This window comes from Camarhynchus parvulus, chromosome 3, assembly GCF_901933205.1.
Source record: "Camarhynchus parvulus chromosome 3, STF_HiC, whole genome shotgun sequence".
Classification (NCBI taxonomy): Eukaryota; Metazoa; Chordata; class Aves; order Passeriformes; family Thraupidae; genus Camarhynchus; species Camarhynchus parvulus.
This window is the reverse complement of record NC_044573.1, coordinates 18,811,528-18,839,270: the sequence shown is the minus strand read 5'-3', so window position 1 is coordinate 18,839,270 and position 27,743 is coordinate 18,811,528. Positions and strand designations below refer to the sequence as shown.

General features: G+C 38.1%; 1 protein-coding gene across 1 annotated transcript; it reads left to right on the top strand.

The window, feature by feature from the left end:
- LYPLAL1 (lysophospholipase like 1) lies at window positions 1-27,743 on the top strand. The gene is made up of 5 exons (XM_030946426.1): window positions 1-279; window positions 4,487-4,586; window positions 15,438-15,607; window positions 25,834-25,949; window positions 26,571-27,743. Exons 1-5 carry the CDS (start codon window positions 195-197, stop codon window positions 26,808-26,810), a joined length of 711 nt encoding a protein of 236 aa, XP_030802286.1. The 5' UTR covers window positions 1-194; the 3' UTR covers window positions 26,811-27,743.

Here is a 27,743-nt window from a genome sequence, read left to right as displayed (position 1 = left end):
GCGTCCGGAGCCAGGCCGCGCTGCCTGTAAACAAGCTTTGCTAACCAAGCGCAGCGCCTGGAGTGACAAATCTCCTAGCCCGGCGCCAGGAGAGCCCGGGGTACCTCAGCAGAGGAGCGGGGGGCGGAGACAGGGCGACAGCAGGCCCGGAACCGGCAGGGCTGGCCCGGAGGAGGAGGAGGAGAGCGCTGGGCATGGCGGCGCCCGCAGCGGTGCAGCGGAGCGTGGTGTCCCCCGCGGGCAGGCACACCGCCTCCCTCATCTTCCTGCACGGCTCAGGTGCCTGCTTTCCCTCCCTTCTCTCCCGCTGCCCGTGGGGACGGGGCGCTCCCGGGAGCGGGTGAAGCGGGCAGGGTCGGCCTCTCCGGTGCTGCGGGAGGGGAGCGGCGGGGCGGGGTGGCCGCGGCGGCCGCTGGGACTGGGAAGGGCTTTGAGGTGACCCGGGCCCGCGGCTCTGCCTCGTCGGGCCCGCGGTGGGCGGCAAAGCCGTGTGCGGGCGCCCGGAGCTCTGTGAGAACACACGCGTTCCGGGACATCACAGAACGTGCTCAGTGGGAAGAGGCACATCAGGATCATCACAGGCCAACTCCTGGCCCCGCACAGGACACCCCGAGAGTCACACCGTGTGCCTCAGAGCACTGTCCAAAGGCTTCTTCAGCTCTGTCGGGCTGCCTGGTGCTGTGACCACTGCCCTGGAGAGCGGGTTCCCGTGCCCAACCACCCTCTGGGTGAAGAACCTTTTCCGGACACCCGACCTTACACTTCGTACCGTTTCCTCGAGTCCTGTTGCTCCCTAAATTTCCCTTCTCAGAGAGTAGTGGCATTCGGAGGATCACTTTCACAGTTAAAGTGTTTCTTGCTGGTTTAGAATCGGCATGAGGCACCCTTTTAAAGCCAGTGTTCATTTATCAACTTCTGATTGTTCAGAAGGGCCCTGTCCATGTCCAGATGGGCTTCGTGGCCATGCTCTGCAGAGAGGAGTTACCTACATCAGTGACTGGTCTGAGAGCAGGAGGGGAACATGTGTTTTGTTGGGTTTAATTCCTTAAAAGTTGTTTCTAATGAGCTAAATAACAACAAGGTACACATGACGTGGAGAAAAAAAAAAAGAAAATAAGAAAACCAGCAATCTTGGGTTTACTAGATCAAGGCCTTGAGAATTGATACTACTGAGCTGGCCATGTGCATATGGTAACATGCTCAACACTTTCTCTGTCTTTTGCTTACTTTTGCTTTTAGCTGGTGCTTCTGTTTAGTTTAACAAAGATGTGTGTCCTTACTAAATTAGTTTCTTTTTTATAATCTAGTTTAATTTAGTTTTTTTAAAAATTCTGTGAGTAAAAGAATGAAAGTGAAAGAGTTTATGTGTCCAGCTCTCTTGTTAATGCTAATGCTTTAATGCTTGAGGAAATAATTTTCTGTAATGTTGGAGGAGTAAGGGAAGATTATGGTTAGAGGTTGATTCCACATGTGGTTAAAGTACTCTACAATTTTCTTTTTTTTTAATATATATTATTTTGTTCATAATGTTTGTAATGGGGTGGTTTTATTTGGTTTCTAGCAGTTCCATAATAGAATTTAAAACAGAAGTCGCCACAGTGCTGTTGCTGTGGGCTGGCCTGTAAACCTGAGTTGTAAACCTTTGTACAGCACTTGTGATGGAAAGTGGTGGTCAAATGGCATGAATCCATTTTGTACATAATGCTTGCTCTAGACAAACTATAGCAAGTGCAGAATACAAATGCAAAATGGTATAGAAAACTATTAGAACAACCCTGGTACTATACATCACATTGAGGTAGAGGTTCCGTTTGTAGCTTGGCAGGGAAGGCAACTGGACATAGCAAGTATGTAATAGCTTTTTAGTCTGAGGATTACAACTTTGCAAGTTGTAACAAGCACAGAATCATAGGCCGGAAAAGACCTTTTAGAACATCGAGTCCAACCATTAACCAAACGCTGCCAAGTCCACCACTAAACCATGTCCTTAAGTGCCACATCTGCACATCTTTTAAATACCCCCAGGGATGGTGACTCAGTGACTTTCCTGGGCAGCCTGTTCCAGTGCTTGAAAGCCCTTTTGGTGCATAAGTTTTTCCTAATGTCCAGTCTACATGTTACACGTTAAATTTAAAGTTTGCATAGAAAGAAACTTGGAAGTACAGCCTATATTTGAAAGGAAAGAAAGTAATATTTTACTTAAGGAGGGAGAAGAAGATAATAGAGCTGCCATCAGTCTTTTTCACTTTGTGAACTGTCTCAAAGCAGAATCACCCATCATTTGCTTTTTTTGTTAGTGTTCAGAACATATAATGCTAAAATTTCAAAAGAGCCTGAAAGTCTAGCATTTCAGGAGATTTGTTGGCTTTTGTTTGATGTCACAGTCTCCTCTTCTCCTCCCTCTCCTCCAAGTTCTGTTCCTAGCAAATCAAAATACATTATCTGAGCATAAAAGTGCTCACAGTTGAGTAGCATTTGGACCATGACAGCTCTTGACACAGAAGGTCATAGTTAAGTTTTCTCTGAGTTTTCTGTGACCTTTTCATGGACAAATTGTATTCAATAACAGTAGAGGTTTCTGAAGATCTTTGTGAAGTTTAAGAGGTGGGAATAAATACTAGAATAATGATTTATCCTACATCATTAAGGAATTTGTGAAGATCTGAGTCCCAATTCTGTAATCATTTAGTTTGGTTGAGTTTATAATTTAGATTGTTGGTTGAGTTACCTGAGGGTTCATTCTGTGCAAGTATTTGCAAGGCCTAGACCTTGGCTTTCTAACTGAAAAAAAACCGAAAACAAAAGCAGTGTATAGGGGGGAAGAAAAGTGTTAGTTCAAGCCTCCCTAAGATACATTGTTTATAAGTGAGGGGACAAGAGCCTTGAGGAAACCCTTGTGTGTCAAGAGTGTCTGAGAAGAATCAGAGGTGCTTTTGGACTTAAGATCGCAGTACTTGCGTAAGCAAAGTGCTTGCAGGGGTGTGTTTGGAAGCATCTAGTTAAGGAAATAACTTTGATTTTACTGTTTAACTTAGCATAGGGTAAGATTTGTGTCAGTTTTGCAACCCTGTTTTTTATTTGTCACGTGGAGTATTTAGGTCAGAGAACAGTTAGTTCTAGTTATGCTAATTGTGCTTAACAGGAAGAAAATTGCTGGGTTTTAATCTTTCTTGCCTTCTGTTTTAATTTTGAAGATACATTAATTATATTTGTAAATAAAAATCATCTGAATTTTGTTAGAATGCTTAAGAGCAGGTTTTCTCCATTGGGGAATTATAATAATTTTAACAATGCATTGGTATATTCATGTGGCATTGTTCAGATGAGCCCATGTAATGGGCTCACTGTCCTTAGCCCAATAAGCCTGGCTAAGGACAGTGGTATTTTTTTTCTTTTGGTTTGGCCATTTTATTGAAAAGAGTGGGGCAAGTTCTAAAGTCAAACCAAACAACTTGTGCTAAAATAACAGAGAATTTTAGCATTTTGAGTTGATAATATGTGGAAACCTTAACTTCAAGCAAGACTGAAGTCCTATGTCATGAGTGGCACTAGTGAAATTCCAGTTTGCTGAGCCACCACTCAATTTTTTAGGTTAAACATCCTTGCTACTGTAAAATATATTCCTTGATGGACCGATTGGCTTAAGCTTGAAGTATTGTATACACTGAGGACTTACTAGTGCCTGCTCTTGAGAGGCATGGCAGTGAAATTATGGCTGAAGATACAGTGCAGTGGTACAAAGACAAGCTGTAGACACTGCCTGGTGTATATATGTATATTTATTTAAAAGGGGCAAGTGCTATCTACAGAAGAATTCATCCTGTTTGTAGTACTTCAGTCTTCGGGGGGTTTGGCCATAGGCTGTGTTGGCGAGACTAGGAAAAAAACAGATTGGGAGTGGATCTCAACTAGTTTTCAAACAGAACTGTGTGGTTAAAGTTTCTTTAAGAGTCTGCTAGGTATTTTAGCTGAACCTGTCTCTTTACAAATTGTCTTTTCCCATAAAGCCTAAGTGCAATGTTATCATAATTAAATGTGAAGATCTTTTTTACTGGGTTCTGAAGTGGGTTACATAAAATTCTCTAGTAAGAGTAATTAACTTTTTTAAGGGGAGCAACAGTTACTTTACCTCACTTTTTAAGATGTTCATCAAGATTTTTGTTTATCACTTAAGAGCAAATATGGTCAACTGTAAGTAAGAGAGTAAGACGCAAGTAACCTTGTGTCTGCTTGGGAGATGCTTAAGTCATGGAATGTAGTAAAGTATTGATTAAACTTATGTTGTGGCATCTCTTAAGTAGTCTTTTTCTAGGAAGTTTTGAATCCATTGGATCGGGAACTGAAGTTGTTCTAGAAAGTCCTGTTTTAGCATTTTAGTGTATTAACTTCATAATTTGAAATTCAGTCAATCTGAAGTATATTTGATATTGTATCATTATCTTGCTAAATGCACTGAATAATTCTTGTACTTTTCTGTGTGATACAGGTGATACTGGCCAAGGAGCAAGAGCATGGATAAAACAAATTTTGAATGAAGAAATGGCATTCCAACATATAAAAGTAATTTACCCAACGGCTCCTGCCAGGTACCATTTAATATATTGTAACTGTTGGATTAAGTTCCTCTGTTCCAGTGCTATAAAATACAGTTCTGGATATTAGTACAAATTGTCTTAACAATTCTTTCTTCTTTCTCATGTATATGCTTTCTGACAAAACTGAGACTCAACATGCATTGTTGTCCAGGAACTGTGATTTTAAGTGGTTAAGACTCTAAAGGATTCCCAGAAGTCACAGCCTCTATTTGAAATTTGGATATTGTCCTCATAGTAGCTTTCCATTTCCTTCATATAAGTAGAGGATGATCCTGCAATGTGTGTTGTAGTGGCATTAGAGAGTCATGATCCAGATCACAATCCTACCCATAATAACTCCCACATATTAACTATTAAAATATTGTTTTATATTTAATTCCAGGTTTCAGTACTGAAGGTGGTCAGTCTTTTTGGCAAGTAGGATGTCAAAGATCCTCAGCTCCTTGAGAAAGGACTGGGAATTCGAAAGTGCACATTACTTCTTGTTTGAATCCTGGCCCAACTATTTCAAAGAGAATTGAGTTCAACATTTACTGTGAGCTCAAGTCTTGTTATTAAATGACACTGTGTATTCAGTGGTAGATGGATATATAGATAAATTTTTTTCCTGCAGGAATTTGAAAGTTTATGCGGTCAAACCTAGAGGGTAAAAGTTGGACACTTACCCCCATAGCTATCCAAAGGTAATATTAAATATGGAATCTATAATTAATTACACATATTATGTATGTAACATACATTAAATATATAATACTAAATTTCAAAAGTGTTTAATTTTTCTTAATACAATTTTTTTAAGGTGTCTGTGAGTCTAAATTAAGAAAATGTTTCCTTGAAAGGTAATGGGGTTGAGTTTCTTTCTGAATTTGTGCATAAGTGTGGATGAATGCTGAACAGAAAAGGAAATTGTGACATAGGCTTTTGAGGTACAGAGGTTTCAAAGTCAGGAAAAATTCTTGGAGGGTATAAACAAATAAAATCGCCGATTTTGTCTGGCACTACTATAACATGAAAAAAGACCTTTTTCCTTGACCGTGTATTTTTTATGGTCTACTTGGGCAGGAAAAGCAACTGAGAGATTGCAGTGAATGTACTCGCTGTGTTACAGAAAAATCAAGCCCATGAGTGGAAGCTTTTGAAGCTCTGTGTTCTGGGTTAGCAGGGAGTGAATCCCATTTTCTGTAAAAAATGTGCTTGTTACTTCAGCCTGATGACAGGCTGAAGTGATACTAGAGTTATCAGCGGCACATCGCACACACTGAGTGGCTCTACTGCTTCCCTCCCAGCACAGCAGGTACTGGGGAAATGCAGGAGGAGCTGCTCTCCTGGAAAATTATTTTTTTTCCCTTCTGCTATATGCAGCCAGAGCACCTCAGACCACATCTGGTGGGCCAGTGCTTGACTTTTCCATCCCATGGCACTTCTGAGATCCAGTCCTTTTCTTATTTATTCTTGTTTCTTTGGGTAACTACAGGTGTAAATGATGTATGAATGATTAAGCAGCAACATCTCCTGACTCAAATGAAGGAATTTGTTTTTATCTTATGAGTTCAAATTTCAGTACTTTGCTAAACAGATGGGAAGATACTGTTGTTATTAAAACATGTGAATAAACAGTTTATTTCACTCTCTTTTTTTCTTTTTTAAGTTGAGGTTATTCTTGTTGTTTTCTAGAGCAGGTAGAGTCATGCATGAGCTGACTAAGTGGCTTTTAGCAAAACAGAAAAGTTGTATATTCAAAGAATATAAAGTACCCACACTGTTTGTCTTTAACTGGCAAGGCACTCTTGTGTATAGCCCTTTGTTGCTGATGAACAGCCCTAGCTGACACAGTAAAATAAAACAGATGCTCCTAAGCAGCTTGCCACTGTTTGCAACAGTGCTGAAGTTTGTGATGATACATGTCATTGGTTGAAACCAAAATAGCAAAGCATTTACAGACCTATTTCATATTGTTTTGGTATTCAAGAACAAACCACATTATGCCTTTTTGAAATGGTTTTGTAACAGTTGTCTTCCTTTCTTTCACAGAAAATAAAAGAAAGGCCTAGACTTTCCAAACTTGAATGGCTGACGTTAATTAAACTTGAGTATATATATGTTGGTTTTAATTATGTGTATATTTATATGCATATATATTTTGATAAGAATTCAAAATGTTTCTGGCAGTAGGGGGGAAATTCAGCATCCTTGTTAATAAGACCTATAGCTGGGTGGTTGTGGACATACAGATCTGCTGAGAAGATTCTGAAACCAGGTTCTTTGCCCACCCAGAGGCTGAGGAATGTGCTGGCTGCAAGTCAGGCTGCTGAGAGAGAGCCTCTGTGGGTCTCTAACCTGCCGCTGCACTGTCAGTGCAAAACTTTCCTGCAGGTTCTTGTGCTGATGATGAAATCAAAGAAAAGCTGGAAGCTTGGCAACACCCTCCTAGGATCGGCTGATGTGCTCTTCTGGCAAAATACTGTTAATGTGGATGTGCTTCATACTCTGAGCTCCTGTCTTTTCCGGGATAACTTTGCACATGCACAGTGAAGTTCTCTGTGAAAGTAGCTATGCCAGTAAAAGCATGATGATATAACTGCAAAGCTGGGGGCTTTTGCAGGATAAAGTGCAGGTTGGGAATACCTCTTCACATTTTTGATGGAAATTTATAGATCCATAGATATACATTCTTCACGTCTGTTCAACAGAGTTTTGAAAAGCAGTGGAATTCACATTTTTCAACACAACATTGATTTTTTTTTTTTTTTTTTTTTGAGGATGGATTTGGGTTATACTTATATTTTGTTTAGATTTTATCCCAGGTGCTGAAACATGCATATTTTTCATTTGTACAGCATCAGAGGTTTAGACATGTTTTGATTCAAGAGTCAATGTATTTGAAAATGATTTTGGAAAACCAGTCCAGCATATAATCGGGAAGAATTCTGAAATATGTTCTTTGGCTTCACTAGCATTGATTTCGGCAAACGCTGAAGAAGATTATGGGTAAAAGCAGTGGAATGTTACTGAACTACATTTTATAAAACTGGTTTTTACTCTTCTCTATAGGTATCTGTAAAAAATCACACTTCTTTTTTTAGAGATTTACTTTAATAATTTTTGTGATATTCAAGGTTTGTGCAGAGAACAATCACTTGATGCCCCCTGGACAGGCAGTGTTTACAGCATTTTGTCTCACTTATTCCCCATCCCATTGGAAAGTGCAGTGAGTCTCATATTTGGTTGTTTCTTGAGCAAAAATAACAAAATGTGGATAGTGAAATTTACAGTTAAAAAAGAAAAACTTGCAAAAATACTAAATAAATCGCATATGGTAAAAAGCATGCTTCGATAAAAATGGAAAAAAATATGTGGACTCCAAGACTTGATGTGATGTAGTGAGAGTACTGACACCTGAATTTGAAATATGTTTGGAAATTAGGTGCATTTACCTGGGGTATACAAATTTTGCTTTACAAATTAAAAGTTTTACACATTGCTTGGAGGTTTGGGGTTTTTTTTCTGTAATATACTGAGATACTTAAAAATTAGTAGAGAACTTGTTTTAACTGTGTCTAGCTTTCTGTCAAGATTAGTGCTTCTGTACATAGATTAAACTTGTTAAACACAACAGAATTCTATTTTCTCTCCATTGTAATGCTAATATATATCTTAAAAAAAAAAAAAAACCAAGCTCAAATTGGAGCCCTAGTAGCTGATGCAATCCCTAAAGCCACGTCTACACTAATAGTTTTAAAGGAAAGGGTTTCCTTTCTCCCTTTTTATTTGGGTCAGGATACCTACAACTTTAAATACTGTTTCAGCTGCTACAATTGTGACTTAAACATTAGGTTTCTATTGAGTTTCTAAATCAGAACTGAATACCACCCAATTTAAACTTTTTTTTTTTTAATAGAAAGTGATAGTTTAAATTGGCATTGCAGGAGCTAACGTGGTAAATCTAAAACCATTTAGGCTCTGCTTGTTTTAATACATATACCTTGCCTTCTATAATTCCCTGAAAAAATCTAGGCCAAAGATTCTTTGCATTGTCTTACATTCCATTCTGACAGTCCTTCTCTTTTGCAAGTCAGAAAATCAACTATAAATACTACTTTGGCTATTTTATGGATCTTTTTGACATTCGCTCAACAAACCTTTCTGTGGGATGTAAGTCTCTGTGCAGAACTTGTTGTCTGGAGTGCGGGGGCCCCAATTTATTCTAATTTCCATTATCATTATGTGGCTGGTAAGGACTAAAAGGCCCACTGCTCCATCTTTTCTCCTAAATTCACGTCTTTGCTCAGCTCATGGGTGGAAATGAGCTTCATCTCACCATAGTCCCCATCTGGCTCCATCACAAAACCACCAGACAGTTTGGCACCACTCAGCTCCTCTGGCAGCCTCTGCCTGTGAGAGGCCTTGGATTGGAAAAGCAGCAGGAGTATTGCAGCTCGGACTTGAGATGGATTGGAGGGGAGCGTGCACAGTGCCTATCATACTGTTTTTGGCTCAAGCAAATGTTATTAATCCTTGACTTTTTTAAGCCCTAACCTCATTCATAAATTTAACACAAAGGAGTCTTTTTTTAAAGGTGGAAGCTTGAGGGAGAAATGGGAAAGGTTTGGGTTGGTATCATGGGGTGGTTCTTTCATCTCCTTTAAGTAGAAATTCAACGTGTTCTGCATAATAATGCTTGAAGTATGCTTGGATAAACTTTGTATTTTCCTTTTATTTCTGGTCTGGAATTAGGTGAGGAAAACTGCATATATCTAATACTCGCATCAGATGCTAAATAGCACATGGGACGCACTAAACACTTGTAAGAGATAACTGTAGTCATACTTGGGGAAAACAAGTTAGAACACGATAGAAATAATCTTGGATTTGTAATCCCTTTTACTGCATTGTGCTCTTAGGCATCCTTCAGCTTGTTTTTCTTCTCTCAACCCTTTTCCAGTACAGAAGAATTGGAGACAGTCATTTTTATATCACCCTTCCTGCAAGCAGTTGTGGATTTCTGCGTTATGTGCCATTCTGTGCTCTTGCTTTACAGTCTTTTCAAAGATTTCTGTGCTTAGCTAGTGTCATTCATCCATCCTCAGTGTTGTTTGCCACCAGCTTGTGAAAGATGCCACTTTGAATCCCAGATTGCCTTTCAGACCCTGTAATGGAGAACTGATGCAGATTGGACCCTGGTTTGCCCCTTGCCACTTTGTTTAAGTGAATTTGTAAGGCAGCCACTCTTGGTTGCTGAGGAACTGGCAATGTGTATAAAAGGTCTTTTATGGTCTTTTCAACCATAAAATTATTGCTGTTCTCTGATTAGTGCCGATCCCCAGAATTTACACCATTCTCTCCAAAAAAAAAAAAAAATCCTCCAAACAACAAAACCAACCCAGCAAACCCACAAAAACAAAGAAACAGAAACAAACTTAATTTCTCCCACTGAGTTTTATGCCAGACTCTATTGCAGCTCCCTTTGTCTTGAATGAATAAGATTTGTCTCAAGTAACAAGAGCTGTCAGCATAGTATTTCTTCAGGTGACCGTTCTGTACTGGCTCAGTCAGCTCTCATTTCAGACGATGTGCATCCAGAACAACTCTATCAAAAGCATTTGCATGTGGTTGTGTGAACAGGCACAGCCTTTTCTGGAGAACAGCCAAAATTGCTCCTCGTGGAGATGACTCTTGCCTTCCTTTTGGTAATTTTTTTTTTTAAAGTATAGTTCTAAGTTAAAGCTGCTTGAATTTTGGACACATCATGTGCTCTGTTACCATACCACAAAGCTTCATTTTTAAGATATGCTGACCCTCAGTTTTAACACAAGATGTACCTTGGACTAGAGTTTCTGATTTATACTTCTTATTTGACTCGCTGGATTCTCTGCTTTCCTCCCTGTTTCTTTTAAAATTTGCTTTCTGCTTCAAGCAGACAGTGGGAATTAAAAATCATGTTTTGGACCTAAATTTTCTATTGAAATGTAGTACTGAAATTCAGCAGTGACATTATGCTATGAGAGAAATTGGGATTAGGGAGTAATATGCTTTCATTCAAAAAACCTGCCATCAGCTTTAAGAGAGTCAAGACTTGCTTCTAGAACCACTCAATATTTTGGATTGGAAGGGACCTTTCAAGGTCATCTAGTTTAACCCCCCCCCAACAATGAGCAGGGACATCTTCAACTAGATCATGTGGCTTGAAATCCCATCCAGACTGTCCTAAAATGTTTCCAGGGGTGGGACATCTGCCACCTCTATTTAACCTGTGTTGGTGTTTCAGCATCCTTCTTGTAAAAACCAGTCTTCCTTATATCTTGTCTAAATACAACCAATTTAAATTGAAAGTCATTCCCCCTTTGCCTATTGCAGCAGGTCCCACTAAAAGGTGTGTCCCCATCTTCTTATAGGTCCCTTTAAGTACTGGAAGGCTTCAGTAAGGTCTCCCTGGAGCTTTGTCTCCTTCAGGCTGAACAAACCCACCTCTCTCAGCCTTTCTTTGTGGGAAAAGGTGATCTGATCATTTCTGTGGCCCTCCTCTGGACCTGCTCCAACAGGTCCATGTCTTTTCGTTCTGAGGATTCCAGGACTGGATTTAGTTCTCCAGCTGGAGTCTCAGCACAGCAATGTGGAACTACTGTGGTAGTGTGCCCTGTAGATTTTTTCAGAGGGGTGCACAGTCTTCCAAAAGACAACAGTGTAATTTGAGAGGCCTTACCTCCTAACTGAGAGGAGATGGGTTTGGGAAGCAGGAAAAATTGAGGATTTCAGTAATTTTTTATCTTTCTTTGTCTTTATTTCAGTCTTGAAGCCCAACTTCACTATAAATTTCCAGTTCTGTCTGGCATTTTGGGAAGTTCTGTCTGGAAGCCTGTAAGCCAGCACCAGAGGTCTGGGTTTATGTGTCTGCTAAAGCAGAGTGATCATAGTGCTGAGCATGAAGGCAGTGATACAATCATGCATCAGGAGAAAGAGTTGGGGGAAGAATACTTGCCATTTATCAATATCCTGTCTCATTTAAAGCAGCTAGAGCTGCTGGCTTGTCTTCTAACTTAAAATGTTGGATAGGGACAGTGATTTATTGGGTAATGAACGAAACCACCTGTAGTTTTATGTGAATCACTATGCTAATAGCATCATTTTGGAGATGGAATTTGCTGTGGTTTGAGATCTGAATTTTAACCTTGTGTAGCATCATTGGGTTGCTCTCCACTTCTGTTAAGATAATTTTGGACTAGCTGGCACAATTCTAAATATGAGTAAGAAGGTCGAGAGGATATATTTGTGCTTTGGAAAGGTGGAGATAGATGGTGTTGCTACTACCTACTTTTCGTCATGGTTTTTTTTTATTACTACAGAACTCAGGTTAGCAGAAGCTAATCTATCTTGAGTTCGTAAAATCTGTAATGATATGTATTGCTTTGAAACTTTGCAGTGAGGTCAACAGTGAAAACTACTTCTGTCTGAGATGGAAAGGATGATAAATACTTACAAAGATATTACAGGATATATTTTCCTTTTAAGACATTGAAGTGTTGGGTAGGATCTTCTTGAGACTGCACTCTCATGCAAGAGGTATATTAATCTACAACAAGACCCTTACAAATAGGAGCTATAAAGTAATCAGAAAACATGATTTAGAGTGATTGGGGGTATTGGGAAGCATTTTAAAGATTCTAATGCTCCTAATACTCTAATCCTTCTAATCCTGCAGTTTCTTAAACAATGTTTGACACTAGCCGTGTCTCATTTGCTGTCCATTCTCCTAATGTTTAAATGTTAAGAAAGAAATTCATACAAATTGAACTTTCTTTCAAGTGTCTCTTAAAAATGGATACAAGTTTGGAAGCTTGATCTACACAGAGAGAGGATTCTTGATTCTTATTTTCTTATATGGATTTGAATCTTGTATGTGCTCCAGAAAAAGCAAAACATACACACACTCCTTAAAACCAAATAAGAAAAAATGTCCACGCAGCTTGGGGGACTCTATATTTTCATTTCCACTTTCAACAGCACACAGTTTTAGGGACAGAGCTTTATTTCTAGTATCATTTTTAAAAGAGAATAAAGAAAGTGAGGCACAGATGGACTGATGGTATGAGTTTTCATTAAACTTAAGAGAGCAAAAGCAATTCCAAACTTAAAGCTTATTTGGTCTGACATTGTCCTTAACTGACCATGTTGATCTTGTTGGATGGAGTTTCCACTTCACTCTGTATTTTTTTTTGTTTTTGTATATTTCAATCCAGCTTCTCATGTCACTGTAACACAGGGAATTTTTTTTTGTGGTTTAATTGTATGAAAAAAATTGGTGCTGTATTCTTGGAGCTGTACAGATGGTTCCATGCCAAACATATTTGTTTACCGTGGTAATGTCTGAGTTGTAGTGTGCCAGCTAATAAAGGGATTATTTAAAGAAAAAGGTGAATGACTAAAACAGATGTGCCAGTTGGGTGAACCACTAAAAGAATCTTACTTCTCAGCTTTATGTAAAGGTTATTTTTAATGCATTTCTGAAAAATCAAGAGTGCTTCCAAGGATGTTTTTGGGGCAGCTGAAAGCCACTTGTCTGTTTGCTTGGGGGTCTTTCCTGTGGGCTTGAAAGATGTTGGTATTTCATCTGTCTTATGAAGAATTAGCAGAAACATCAGGTAGAAGTCCTGAGTTTCAACATCTGATCAAGTATTATAATCTCATGATGAATTTTGATCTGTTTTAAATGTCATAAGCTTGTAATTTAGTTGTGGGGAAACATGTTTTAATATTTATGGAATGTAAAAGTAAATTGCTGTAATGCAGTATATGTGTGTATCTATGTTCCATATAAATCCTGGAGGTTAACCTGCTGTAATAATAAATCCAGGTCAACATGCTGTAGTAATGCTAAAACCTTACATCTTTTCTTACACAGATATTAGGAACCCTGACTTTACTAGAAAATGAAGCAATCTGCTACTAAACATTTTAACCAGGATGGATGTAAAAGTGTTTGAGAGAAGCTAAAATAATGGATTAAATGCTGTTTACCCAGGCATTTCGTCTGTTGTATGTCACATTGTCCAAGTGACTTCCAGAAACTCCATTGATTCTGCTCTTGATAGATTTGACTGGAATGTCTGCTCTTAGAAACTGACTTTTGTGAATTAGATATTTGTAATCTTATTTCTTAAGTGTTGATCAATTTATTTCTGGAGACAGAATTCCAAAGAAAAGACAATCAAGAAAGCAAATAATTTTAGTACTATTTTTTAAACACAGCTTTAAGTTGCTGGGTATACAAGATTTTTCCACTGAATTTCCTTTAATTTGGGAGTTAGCTTTCTAATAGACAGATAAGGGCTGCCTTGAAAACAAATAGCTCAATTTTTAAAATTCTGTGCTTGAATTAAAGAAATGAATTTTAATTCAAAATTCTGTTTTGAATTAAAGAAATGAGGGATTATTAAGGCACTTGACCACATAATGTATGGCACTTTCAATAACAGTACATTTTAGGTACCTTGAAGCTCTGCTGAAAAAGATGAACCTGTAGTGTTTCTGTTTGTACCTATCTGTTGCTGTTTGTTGCCTCTTTCAGTACATTTTTCTTACCAATTTTTAAGTCATGGCTTTTTTTTTGTGTTCAGGACAACAGGCAGAAGAAAACCTATGTTCTCTCATTTTTTACTTTTATGACCGAATAGTCCAAATAGTATTATCTTGAACACTCATCCTAGTTGCAGTACTGGTTTAGAAATAGCTGTTTGCATATGTGAGGCCTCTCTGGTGTTAATAAAGGCAGAATTTGTTCCTTCATTAAGAATAACTGAATTAGTGGCTTTCTCGTTTTAGGTTAGTTGTGGCTTTGTTTAATCCTAGCATTGAAAAAATTCCAGAGACAGCACAGAAGTCAACTTTAGCATTTTCAGTCTGTTCCCATCCAGAAATGTATCAAAAACTGTCTGTTTTGTGGATAGAGATTGTAATCTGATCTAAGCTTAAGTAAAAGTGAAGAATTTGCCCTGGTTGAACATAGCAAATAAGGGTTTCAAGGGGCTTTGTTTGAGATGATCGATCTCATAACAGTATGTTTTGTAATATATTGTAGAGCCATTGCAAGGCAATTAGATCACCTTTCTTGGGATTTCAGGGCTCTATTAATCATCTTTATTTAAAACCAAAGAAAAGCTTCTTTGAATTGAAGGTTTCTTGATTATCTAGGATTTGGGCAGCCTGTTGAAGCACTTAAAATAACATTCTGACAATAAAGTATTATGGTGAGGAGTATCATAGCTCTTGCTTGTGCACCAGTCCAGTAAGCACATGGCATTTCTTTCAGTTATGTTTATGAGATACCTGCCCCATTAAGATGCGTATGGCTGTATTTATTTGACAGAAAGAAAAATTGGCAGGTTTTTTTTAATACCTAGAGGGTCATAATACCCATCCCCTGTCAGTTTTGTCAAGAATTAGGCAATTGAATTACAAAAAGTTAGCTCCTGCAAAGCTGTCTTGTTTAGAAGTTACTTCAGTTTATCGTATTCCATCATGGATTTCAACCCTAACTTTTGTTTAGGATTAAGAACTTCTTGACAGGTTTAAGATTTAAAATGTTTAGCTGACCTAAACAACCTTAATATTGAACTGGCTGAAAATTGCATTTTACATAGTTTCCAAATGTTGGCTTCATTCTTGAAGGACCATGACTTCAATGTAAGGAAATGCAATGTGACTGGATGTAAATGGAGTTAGAACTCAAAGAGGTTTATTCTCTCCTTTGCTGGAGATACACTGTATTTTTTTGATTTAATACATATGATCAAGGCATTTGATCCTGTGCTTTGTTAATCTTTGTTTTCTTTTGTTCCACCACTCTAGGCCGTATACACCCATGAAAGGAGCCTTTTCCAATGTGTGGTTTGACAGGTATAAGATCTGTAATGACTGTCCTGAACACATTGAAAGCATTGATTCCATGTGCCGGGGCCTTACAGACCTGATCAATGATGAGGTGAAGAATGGCATTGCTAAGAGCAGGATACTCATAGGTAAGAGATATATTTATAATGTATTTATTCTAATGTTTTTTTAATGGTTAAGAGATTAACTTCTTTGAATTTGCTCTATCCTGAAGGGTCATGATCATGGCTTGAAACTGCTGAACAGCCTTGTCAGTAGCCTATCCTCAGCAATAGTGAATCCTTATTTAAACCCTATATTCCCCACCATATCAGGTGGAGAATGTGGCTAACTGTAAGCAGTATCCTCAAAATGTAAAACTGTTTTTATTTTCAACAGTCATTTGTAATCATTTAAAATAGAGTGGGCAGTGATTTACTTTGAGAAGTACATAGTTTTACTATTTCCTTTAAGCCCTTTTTAAGGATGGAAAAGTACACTTTCCAAAAATGACGTGCATTTTGGAGAATGGAGATGTAGCATATAAATAATCATGAACTTTTCCTTACTGCTCTAATAATTTTGGGTTAAACTAATTCATGCAGGAAAAATGTGCATGTTACATAGCACTAAAGGTTGACACTTGATAACAAATGAAGTATTAGCTGTAATAGTTCATATGTGTCTATCTTTATTTCTCTTTCCACAAATTTCCAGTAACTTTCACAGTACTTCAGTGAAATAGATGGTGAGATATTGAGGCACAGGAGTTGAGGGTGATGAAATAGTCTAGGGCAGAGAGGGAATGAGAATTCACAAGTCTATGGCTCCTTGTCCCATCTCTAGACCACAAACTATTTCAAGTCGGGGAAAAAACTCTTAAAGTGGGATCTTATAAATGTATGTCCAGCTAAGTCATGCCATCAAAATCTTGTGTGGCCAAGCCACTACTATTCAGCCTGGTGTGTTTTCCTGATCTAGCCCCATGTCGCTCTGTGAAGGCCTGTGCTTCCTTTCCCTTCCTGGCTCATTGTGCTGGCTGCAGAGTGCATTGTTTTGGATGGCTGTCAACAGAGTCCCTTTGATCTGTCTTTCCTGTGTTGTTATACCTGCTGGCTTGGAAGCAGCTGGAGAAGTGCAGGTGCTTTGCTGTTGAGTGAGCTGAGAGATGCTCTATGTACAGATCCAGTGTGCTACTAGGCTGTTTTCCTTTCCTCTGTAGCCTTCAAAATTAGAAATAGCCAGACTGCAAAGTATGAAGGTTGTTTTCCAAGTCATAAGCAGAGTAAGGAAGTTGGCATGCACTGAGTGTTTCATCCCGTAGATTCTTTGGAAGTCCCCATCTCTGTGTGTTTGCATTCCTCACATATAAATCAGAAATAACTGTACTTGTTTTGTCACTCTTGACAGCTCTGCTTCCCCACCTGACAGAGACTACAAGCCTACATCCTCGTGGTTCAGTCCAATATTATGCAAGAAGCAAAATAAAGAAGCCCTGAGTTACTTTGTCCAAAGTACAGAAGGGGACTCATGCAGATGCATAAGGAACTTGGTAGTGGAAAGTTGTATCACTTGTGGCTGTACAAGATTAAGTGTTCTTCCACAAGAACTTTGTGCCTTTTCTGTGCTATTTTTGATGATTAACCAGTGTGTGATGCAGTGAAGAATGAAACTTAAGAGATCCTCTAAGGTCTTTATGCATAAAGGTGACATTAAATGTCCTAGGACTTTGTGCAAATAATTACCCATCTTCTGGCATTCTTTCTTACAGGAAATTAGGACTTTTGTAAAGGTACTCTGCAGATTTATAGTATTCAGCCTGAAGAACAGAAGGCTCTGGGGAGATTTTGCAGCACTTGCCAGTACCTAAAAGGGTCACACATGAAAACTGAGGAGGGACTTTTTACAAGGCCATGTAATGGTAGGACAAGGTGAAATGGCTTTAGACTGAAAGAGAGTAGGTTGAGATTAGATATTAAAAAGAAATTTGTTACTTTGAGGGTGGTGACACACTGGAACAGATTGCCCAGAGAAGCTGGGGATGTCCATCCCTGGAAGTGTTGAAAGCCAGGTTGGATGGGGCCCTGAAGAACCTGGTCTAATGGAGGGACTTCCTGCCCATGGCAGAGGGTTTGAACCAAATGATCTTTAGAATTTCTTTCAACCCAAACCATTCTGTGATTTCTTGATCAAAAGAAAATATGAGGCCAAGTCAGTATGTCTGCACCATAGTGTAATGTCCACTCAAAAAGGAGAAATATGTGGCCTGAAATTTTTCTGAGTTTAGAAGATGAGTGTATGGCAGATAATGGAAGGTTTGGTTACTTGCTTCGAATGTCAGATAACTAAGTTCTCTCAGATCTTTTTAGATTTCTCTTGGAAAATGTCAGGAATGTCCATCTGGTACTATAAGATGAGGCCTAAGGTAACAGATAGATTTGTCACTGCTGGTACCATGGAGTTGGAGGAGGCAGCCTTTGTGAGGTAAAGGGAAAAAATAAGGCATCTATAGCAGGGGAAGCCAGGGTGAAATTTTGCTATGAATTCATAGTGCATTCAGTGTTGTTGAGTCATACTGGAGATCCATAATGGTACATATCTTATTATGTAAAACAGAGACAAAATAGTTGAGAGAAACAACTGGAGAACTTGTGAGTCTGTGAAGAACAGTGGGGGCCTTTTTGGGTAGGGTCACAGAAACCAAAGAGCAGAGCAGTCATATGAAGGTATTTACAGGGAATTAAATGCTCCTTAAAGGGTTAAGGAGAATTGGGTTGAGTGACCATTTTGTAGTAAGTGGGAGTTTTAATGACTGGAAAGAAAACAAAATGAGTATGAGGAGCATAACAAGATTGAAGGTTATGGTTTTATATGGAATAGAGGACTAGAAATTACAGGCTGAGGGTGAGTGTCAGATATTGTTGGATGAGGGTGAGTGAGGTGTTAGGCAAGCAGGAAGGTGGGCAGCTGCTGACAGCTCAGAGGTGTGGGATAAGAAGGCAAGATCTGAGAGAGCACTGTGCAAAGGTGAACGAGTGGGAAGAGACGGGGAGCAGCAGTGGGCTCTCAAACATGGAAAATGAGAAGCCCAGCACCTGGTGTTCTGAGGGATGATTCCCCTTCTTGAGCCATTCAGACTTTCCACAAAGCTCAAGATAGTGGGACAGTAAGAGCATTTTCTCTGAAAGAAATTGTAGCCTGCATTGTTTGCTTCAATGCCTCTGAAATTCACAAGTGACTGCTTGCAGATCAGAACTCTAAAGCTGAGGATGGAGTCCAGGTTGTACAGTGCCACTCCTCTCTTCCTTATCAAGGAAAATGCTGGTGCAGCCTTGCTTTTAACAGCTGCTCTATGAATCTACTTCTAAAGAAATAAATTACTTAGTTTGCTGGATCTGAAGGAAGTCTTATTTTTAAAACATCCGTATTAATTTTGTGACATGGCTTATCTACCCATTCTTATCTCCTAACAGTTTCATTAGTTGCTTTCCTTTTAACACAAGTCTTTTGAAAAAAGTAGACTTCTGATTAAGTTTTATTTCCCCTGACCTTGGAGGAGGAAGGAAGTGAGACTAGCAGCTAAACATAATTATTCAAAAAAATAATTATATCATCCCCAGAATTTGATAATGGCACTTCGTTTTTAGCCAGACATTCTTATTGAGTTACTCTTACTGGTCTTCCTGGCTAAAGGACTTTTTGTAAATAGTCCTGTAAGTAGGTTTGTATTGACTTTGGAGATAAAAGTGTGATATAAATTTAGTCAAATTTTGACACTTAGAGCTTTGATAATATCCTTTCTTTAAAAACAGGATGCATTTCTTCTTTATAAATGCCTGAATTCATTCCTAAATTGGCCAAACAAGCCACAGTTTAAAATGTGGGACAATAATTTCTTTTTCTATCTAAAGCTAAGTTGGTTTTTCAGGTGGTGGTGCTTTTGTTTTTTGTTTTCTTCTGCTGGTTGTTCATGTGTTTTGGGGTTTTTAACTGCTTCCATAGCGACAGTGCCCTGTAAAATAAGTCCACTTCAGTGAAAATTGTTTAAAATTTCAACAATATTATTCAAGAATATGTTAGAAGCTCTTGAAAGAAATGGTCCTCTTGTTTTTTGATCATTTTGATAGGGCTTACTGTAGTCAACTACACTTTTGTGAAAGGCAGTATTTTTGTTCTTTTTTTGTTCTTAATTTTTTTGTTCTTAGCACTGCTTTCCTGCTTTCAGAGGTCACTTTTTGTGTAGTGCATAAGTGCTGATCCAAGCGTGTTGGTCTCTGCCACCTGTAGTCACTCGTGTAAGCAGCCAGTGAAAATAAACGTTCCATAACAGTCCTGTAGATTTGACTAAATGCCAAAAAACACATGCATGATTCCTGACCCCTTGTGCTGTAACAATAACACAAGACACACAACCACTTTTTGTTTATTGCTAGACTTCTTACATAGCTACTGAACCACAGTGGAAGTAACATGAAAGCTCTGTGCTTCTTGTAAATATTAGCATTTCCTTCTCTCTCAGTGTGTGTGAGAATGGGATGGGGGGGAAATATCTTGGCTTTGATGCCCCGGAGAACAGATTTTATAAATATGTGGAGATAAAAACTTCCAACAATAAATTGTTGAAGTGTTTAGCCATCTATTTCACCCACAGTCTTAGCACTTTATGCTTTTGGCTTCTGAGCCTTTTGCTGTCACTCATCCTATCTTGTATCTTCTGTCTTTATTAGGAGGACATTGTCTTCCATTCAGAGGTACTTACTGCCTTGTTCTTACAGAGGAAATTTATGGGTTTATTTTGCTTTTTCTCTCTGCAATTCAACTGAGATTTCTCTTTCTGTACCTCCCATTACATGGCTTTGTGGTTTCTCTAAATTGTGCCTGAGATGCTGGGCTGAAAGCAGTACTGTTAGTCCATCTGCCCTATAATACCTGCAACATTTTATTAATTTTCAGTGCATCAGTGTAAATTTGCCTTGCATTTATACTTTGGGGTAGATGTTTGGTCCTCTTGGTTTTGGGGGTTTTTTTTGTATCTGAACTGACCTGTGTCTCTTTTGGATCTCTTGCTAGTCTAGCTCACACATCAGGAAGTAAAAAGAGGCGTTAACAAATTAATCTTTGTTTCCATTGTGAGTCTTTTGGTAGGAGGTACAATGCTAATTTTAACCAAGACTAGACTATTACTTGTTACTTTGTTTCCCAACATGTCATGGTGCCAATATTAATGTATCTAAAGACTCTGAAAAATGACACATTCTCAGTGTGGGGAATGGCAGGTTTAGCAAATGATAGTGAAGATTAGGAGTAAATAAGACTCACAGAAGTAAACGAATAAAATCATTCAAAAATAATTCAAAAATAATTCAATCATGATATTGCATATAAGATAATGACTTTGGTAAGAAAATAGTTATATATAATCAAGTTCTGATCTTTTCAGCCTTACTAAGAACTCTGTTGAAGACCTGTCTTTACTCCTCTTTAATAAATACCTGAATTCAGTGCAAAATTAAATGGATGGATGGATGGGCTTTTAGAATGCTTGAGAGTTGTGCAGACATGCCTCAGGGTACAAATTAACCTGTACTTTTTTCACAGTTGTGCCAACAGAGTCATAGAAAAGTGAGACTTCACAACATTTGCTATTCCATTGTCATGTGCCAGTGCAGGCTCAGCTCTATTTAGGCAAATCCTTACCATTGCTTTTCTGAATTCTAAAAGACCTCTGCTAACAGAAGGTTCGCAGCTCTGCAGAACAGCAGCTTGTTTCTGTGCATTGCTACTCTTTGCTTTAGAGAACTATTTTCCCCTTTCCTTCCTGTGATTCAGTTTAGAGTCACAAATACTGTGAGCATAAAGGATAGGTTTTTCTCTTCCTTTTTCCCATGTTGTGCAGTTATGCTGACTGTAAAAATGACTGGTAAGTGTTGCAGCAGAACACTGCTGTCGTCTAGAAACAACCAAGCCAACACACACTGGATAAATGAGGCAAGCCATAGATTGGTGGAGTAACATCTAAATAAAAATTGATTCAAGACTTTTAATGGATTTTATTTTCCTTTCAGTGCTAAAAATTACGATCCCTTAGGTACACATGTTGGGTTCCCCTCTATTACCTGTAATAGTTGAAAATAAAATGTAACTGGTTCTGGCTTTACTGCGAGTTGATATGCTAGAAACAATAGTACACTTGTTTTTACAAGAAAGTGGTAAAAGTCATACCACTTAAATATGCATTTCAAAATGTGTTTTGACTGGTGAGAAAGCTGGGGAGCAAGTTAATTCACGTTCCTAACAAGAGCAAGTGGCTGAGCCACTCAAGGGAAGTTGCCTTTGTTCTTGTAAAGACTCTCAAGTTTGTTGCTCTTGTAAAGACTTAAGTAACAACCAGAATAACAAGGCTATCAAAGGTGGAAATCGTTCATTGCAGTTCCGCTGCTGTGCAAGGTTTGGGTTTGATGAAGTTTCATGAAGAGATTAAAAGGAGAAAATCACTGCTGTGAGGAAATTCACTTGAGACAAAGCAAGTGTTTGAGTACTTAACACAGGAGCAGTGTTCAGGGAGTTCTGTGGAGAAGGGAGTTTGCTGTTCCACTGGCATTTGTACTCTTTGCTGATATTCATTTGTGAACACTGTTAAATGTATATAATACTTCCATTCATTGATGAAAATGGAAGGTCAAAACAGAAAGTCAGCTTCTTTGCAGATGATGTGTAGAACAAGGTTGTGCTGTTACTGTTAATATAAGGTAAATCACTTAGTCCCTAGGGAGAGGGAAAGTAAACTGGAATGTAACTTAAGGGAGAAATTCTTGATAACAAACTGATTAAAGCAACTCTAAGCTGAAATACTAAAAAAGGAGAAATTGAGAATGAAAAATGCTGTGAGAATGGAATGAAAAGGAGGCAAGAGTATATAATGTATTGTAATAATATCAGAACAGGCCAAGACAATTTCTGACTGTGCTGGTGTAGCCTTATACAACAGAAGAGTGTTTGTCTTGTGCTGTGCTGGCACAGGCACTGTGTGCTGGAGGATTCATTTCTTGCCACTTTGTTACCAAAGCTGTACTGACAAATTGGAAGAAATACAGGAAAGATGAAGAACAACTAATACAGAGAAACTAGTGAAGAAATATTGCTTAAAACAAACACCTCGAACTGCACCTCTACACCCAAGTCCAAATCCTAATCTCATCAAAATCTGGGGTTTAGCTTCTCCTGTTCTTTTTTCTCTTCAAAATTTGTGCACTAGATATGATTCATAACTGGTTTTTTTCCCCATGGCTGTGATTTCTAGTATGGCAAGTAGCTTTGAGCACATGTTAAAGTTTTACTGAAAAGCATGAAAAAGTGGTATTTCCATAATAATTATAACAAATGGACTAAGGCGTTTTACAATCAGGTTTGTATGATTAAGGATGCACTTGGCAATGTCAAACCTGTGTGTGCTAGAGAGCTGTTTTTTTCTGTGAAGAAGACTGAACACCTAAAGAACTTTCTGAATTCAGGAATAGCTCATTGCAGCCACTAAAGTGATGCATAGGGGAGAAGGCAGTTTTTAGCATTCTCTTATGTATCCAGGACAGGAGATACAAAATAAAGGTTTGTCTTTTCTGAGATGCAAACACAGACATTGTTAGACAAAGTATAAAGAAACAAATAAAGCTAAAGTTTGACAGTAGATAAATACTTGGTTTCCTGAACCCTGTATAACGTTCAAGTGTCATCATGGACCAGATTATCATTTCAGGGAAATACAAATGGGAAGCAAATTAATACAAATCAAGATCTTTTACAAAAATGAACTGGAGTTTTGTTAAAAGGCTCCTAAGGCCATTTACAAGGAATATTTTTATCACTGAAAAATGGCAACTGTGGTGAAGATTTCTGTCTCATTCAATCAGGAATAAATTCCATTTGAGAAATTCTGTTTCTGTTCACATTGTGTTACATCATCCTGTGCTTGAGATCACCTGAATTTAGTTACAGATTATATTCCAGAAAAGAATGTTTTAGTTTTAGTAAAGTATTGCATGGGAGTTTCCTTCTGATTCAAATTCTTTAACTTGGAAGTGTGATGATTGTCTGATTTCAGCAGATCTTTCTCAGCTGTCAGGGTGAGTCACAAGCAGCTTTCTTCTTATTGTAGAGGGGTTGCCACCTAAAAATCAGCACTACACTGAAGCAGATCTGAGGTCATAAATGCATCCTTGAGTGAACTTTCTCTGCAACCGGAAGTGTTTTACATAATGGAATCTTTTGTGTGTGCTCCCCTATTAGTTCACACATAAACCTCCTTTGTGAGTCAGGGAAGTTAACACAAAGAGTTAGGTGCTTTCCTGGACTGGCATGCTGAGCATTGTTGAGCTAACCCTGTTTAACTGTTGTGAAGCATTAATCACAGTTCTCGTTTAAATAGGCATGAGGGGAAAACGGAAAGTGAACGTACTTCTAAATTTAAAATCTTCTGGCAAATTCTGAACTTCTGTGCACAGTCTTTGTGTTTCTTGAAGGTAGATTGGTCTCAAGTGGAGAAGTAGATTGGTGAAGACCTTGCAGTGTTGTGCCCATCTAAGGATGAAATGTTGCTGTGTCATTTTGATTTTATCTAACACTCCTGACACGATCTGCTTAACAATGCTGTACAGTTTATGTATTCTTCATGGTGAGATCATCTGTATACATGTACTTTTGTGATTTGTTTACAATCTGTCGTTTCATACATTGGCTTTGTGTAATATCTATACCTACCTTTTATTTTTCCTTCATCCAAAATTTGAATTCATTTAGAAGTTCTTGACTAAGAGTGTCTTTTATGTGTTATGTCAAACATGCACATATACTGAAATGGTTCTTTTAATTGAAAAAATAGTCTGCATCTATAAATGCTTATTCAAATTGTCATTTTTGAAGCATTTAGCATATGGCATTTACTCAGAGATTGTTGTGGTATCGGGTGATAAACTTCAGGTATTCCCATGCAAATCAAATTCAAAGAGCTAGTCCTTTGTATTGCACTTTCTTGTAGTAGTATGAGCCACATAAAAGAACCATTACCTAATATTCTTCTAAACAGAAGGTGACTGCATTGTCAAAGACTGCTGGTGAGTAATTGCAGACAGTGTGCCAGATTGTGACTAACTGGGTACAAAATTTTAAGATTAAATCATTTACAAACTAGTAATGACTTTTCAATGCAGCTTTTCTTCCTGTAATCTGAAATACTTAAAATGGACTTAATTTTATTTGTTGATAAAGCATTGTCTGTATTTATTTGTAAGCAAATGCAAAATAGTCTCTTAGAGTACAAGTACTTCTTTTGGGGTTTGGAGATGACAGCATTCTTCAGAATGATCAAAAGGAAATGAAATAAGTGACCATATTGTGCATAAAAAAATAAAGGAAGCTTCACTCTATTAATTATCTGGATACAGTCAATATAATGGCCTATGTACTGTGTCCTTGTGAAGTAATGTAGTAGTCTGGATTTCTTTCCTACTGGATAAGCATTTGTCTTATAAAAATCATCCCTGAAGAATTATCTTTGGTAAGGAATTAGTGTAGTTGAAGAGACATATGGAGCACAGAGGGCTATTAATTCAGAGATCCTGTTGGAGCTCAGGAGTCGTACATTGCATTTGTTCCCTATTTATTATATATCCCAAGGTATAACAGCAAAAATATCCTCAATGCTAATTGAATGTGAATGCTCATTGATTATGTAAAATAGAGATCTTTCATGTGTGAATGCTGCTAGCCTAGGGGAGAAATAACTTGAATACAAAAAGCAGTGAGAATTACCTGTTCACAGAGTTTTACTTTGTTTATGTCAGAGTATGCATGGCCACAGTATTCAGCTACCTGATAGGGACCATACACAAATGGCTTCTGAAGTAATGACATGATGGCATTTTTTGTCCTCTCTCAGTAATGAATCTTCAGCACTGCTTTAGGTATCCATTATCTTAATTGCATCATGCTTTGATTTAAACCTCAAGCTATGCCACATCAGGTTCAGGTTGGATGTCAGAAGGAATTTCTTCACAAAAAGGTTGTTAAACTTTGGGATGGGCTGCCCAGGGAGGTGCTGGAGGCACTGTCCCTGGAGGTGCTCAAGAAATGACTGAATGTGGAACTTGGTGCAATGGTCTACTTGACAAGGTGGTGTTGAGTCATAGGTTGGGATTTATGATCTTAGAGATCTTTTCCAACCTAAGTGACTCTGTAATTCTAAAATCTTTGTAACCTTTATGGTACTCAAGATGGCTTTTTGTTGTGTTATGTATAAAAGAAACAAGTCTGAAGATAATAAATTTTACATTGGGTTACAAAGACTTATAGAAAAATCTTTTTTTCTTTTGGTGCATCCTAGGAGGCTTTTCAATGGGAGGTGGAATGGCAATGCATTTGGCCTTTAGGTTTCATCAGGATCTGGCAGGAGTCTTTGCCTTGTCCAGTTTTCTGAATAAAGATTCTGCTGTTTACCAGGTGAGTGTGTAGTAGATATGATAGAAAATGTGTTTAGCTACATGGAAAACATGGTGATTAAAATTCAATATACATGTTTATACGTCTGAGGCAGTTGATTCACATTCTAAACTTATGCCATTTCTAGGAAATAGATAAGCAGAATATTAGAGAAGTGAGGCTTTAAAACTGTCTTTAAATAATGTTTTATTGCACTTTTTTGCACAGACAGTACAATATTAAAGTGTAGAAAGAGATTAACCAATGAAATGCTTTACTCGTTGTCCTTAATTGTTAAAGAGACTGTGTAAGCATAAGTATTCTTTTAAAATGTGTGATGCATTATAATGCGAGCTCTATTTGCTGTCATGAGTTTTTTCTGTTTCTCTTATTTGGAGAGGGGTATAGACCTTAAAGTAAACACTACCATTTGTCAAGAGTTATTGTATTGAAACTTGAGCCTATCAGGAGGCTCTCTTGAAGGGCAATTTTTTCCAGTATTTCCTTATTTACTTCTATAGAGATAGTACAGTATGACCCCTAAAATGTAGATCAGTAAGTGCAATAATTGTCACCATGTAATTGTAAATATTCATTTTAAATTTTTGGCAGTATGTCTGACAGTGTCTCCTTTCCATCTAGGCTTTGAAAAGAAATGAAAGTGCTCTTCCAGAATTATTTCAGTGCCATGGAACTGCTGATGATCTAGTTCTCTACTCATGGGGTGAAGAGACCAACAAGATGTTAAAGTCTCTGGGAGTATCAGCATCACTTCATACTTTCCCAAACCTCAATCATGAGCTGAACAGAACTGAAATAGAAAAATTAAAATCCTGGATTGTAAAGAAATTGCCTGTTGAAGCACCAAAGGCTAATGAATAAATGAAGATCCAGCCTCATACTTTGTGATTTTTCATAGTTTTAAAATCATGTGTGACATATATGTGGGTGTCCCATATCCTTATATAAGCACAGCTTCAGGCAAACACTTTTATATTCCATAAAGTTCACCTAAGAGGTGAAAAAAGGTGCTGACCGCTAAACCTCACTTTATTATATGGATTTCTTTTTCTGTTTTCTTGTCCAGTTTTGAAGCACATGCCAGTCTACAAAAAATACTGAGTGATAATATTAAAAGCATTCCAAAATAGTCAAAGCAATATTCAGAAAGCATTGCTGTGAATCTCCTAGATAATTTTTTTTTTTTGGGTGGGGAGGATTGGGCAGGAAAGTGTTCTAAGATGGAAAAAGATACAGTGGCATGGTAGTTTCTAATGGCATTGTAGCAACAAAAAGGCCAATTTAATACAGTTTTACTTGTACAAATGCATGCATCTATTCAAGTTAGTTTAGTGAGAGGGACTGTATTGGCTTCACCTGGATTCACCGCATGTGGGAATGAATTTGCCTCAAAGCAGAGCTGTATGTCCCCTGAAAAAAAATTAGGTTTGTGTTATATTTTAAAAAGTCCTAAGTAGCTGTGTCTAGCTATACCACAGGGTCTTGTTATTGTCCTTTCTCATTGTGTTGTTACAGAGCTCTAGGTTTGTGTGAGTTTATTGAGCCCTCTGTGGTTTGCAGTGTAGATTTGAAAAAAAAGAAGTACCATCATGATTGCTAAGATCTATCCTGTTTTTGAAAAAATCATTCTTTGGGCCCTGTTCCTGTAGAAACTTATTTTTGCCAAGAGTTTTCTTTTGGCCTGCATGGCCACATTTTAAATTAAAAGATGAGGATGCTTGACTCCTCCGTGAATATTTGAAAGTTGTAAATAATGATTGTGATATAAAGAAAACTTGTATTGCCTTATATTAA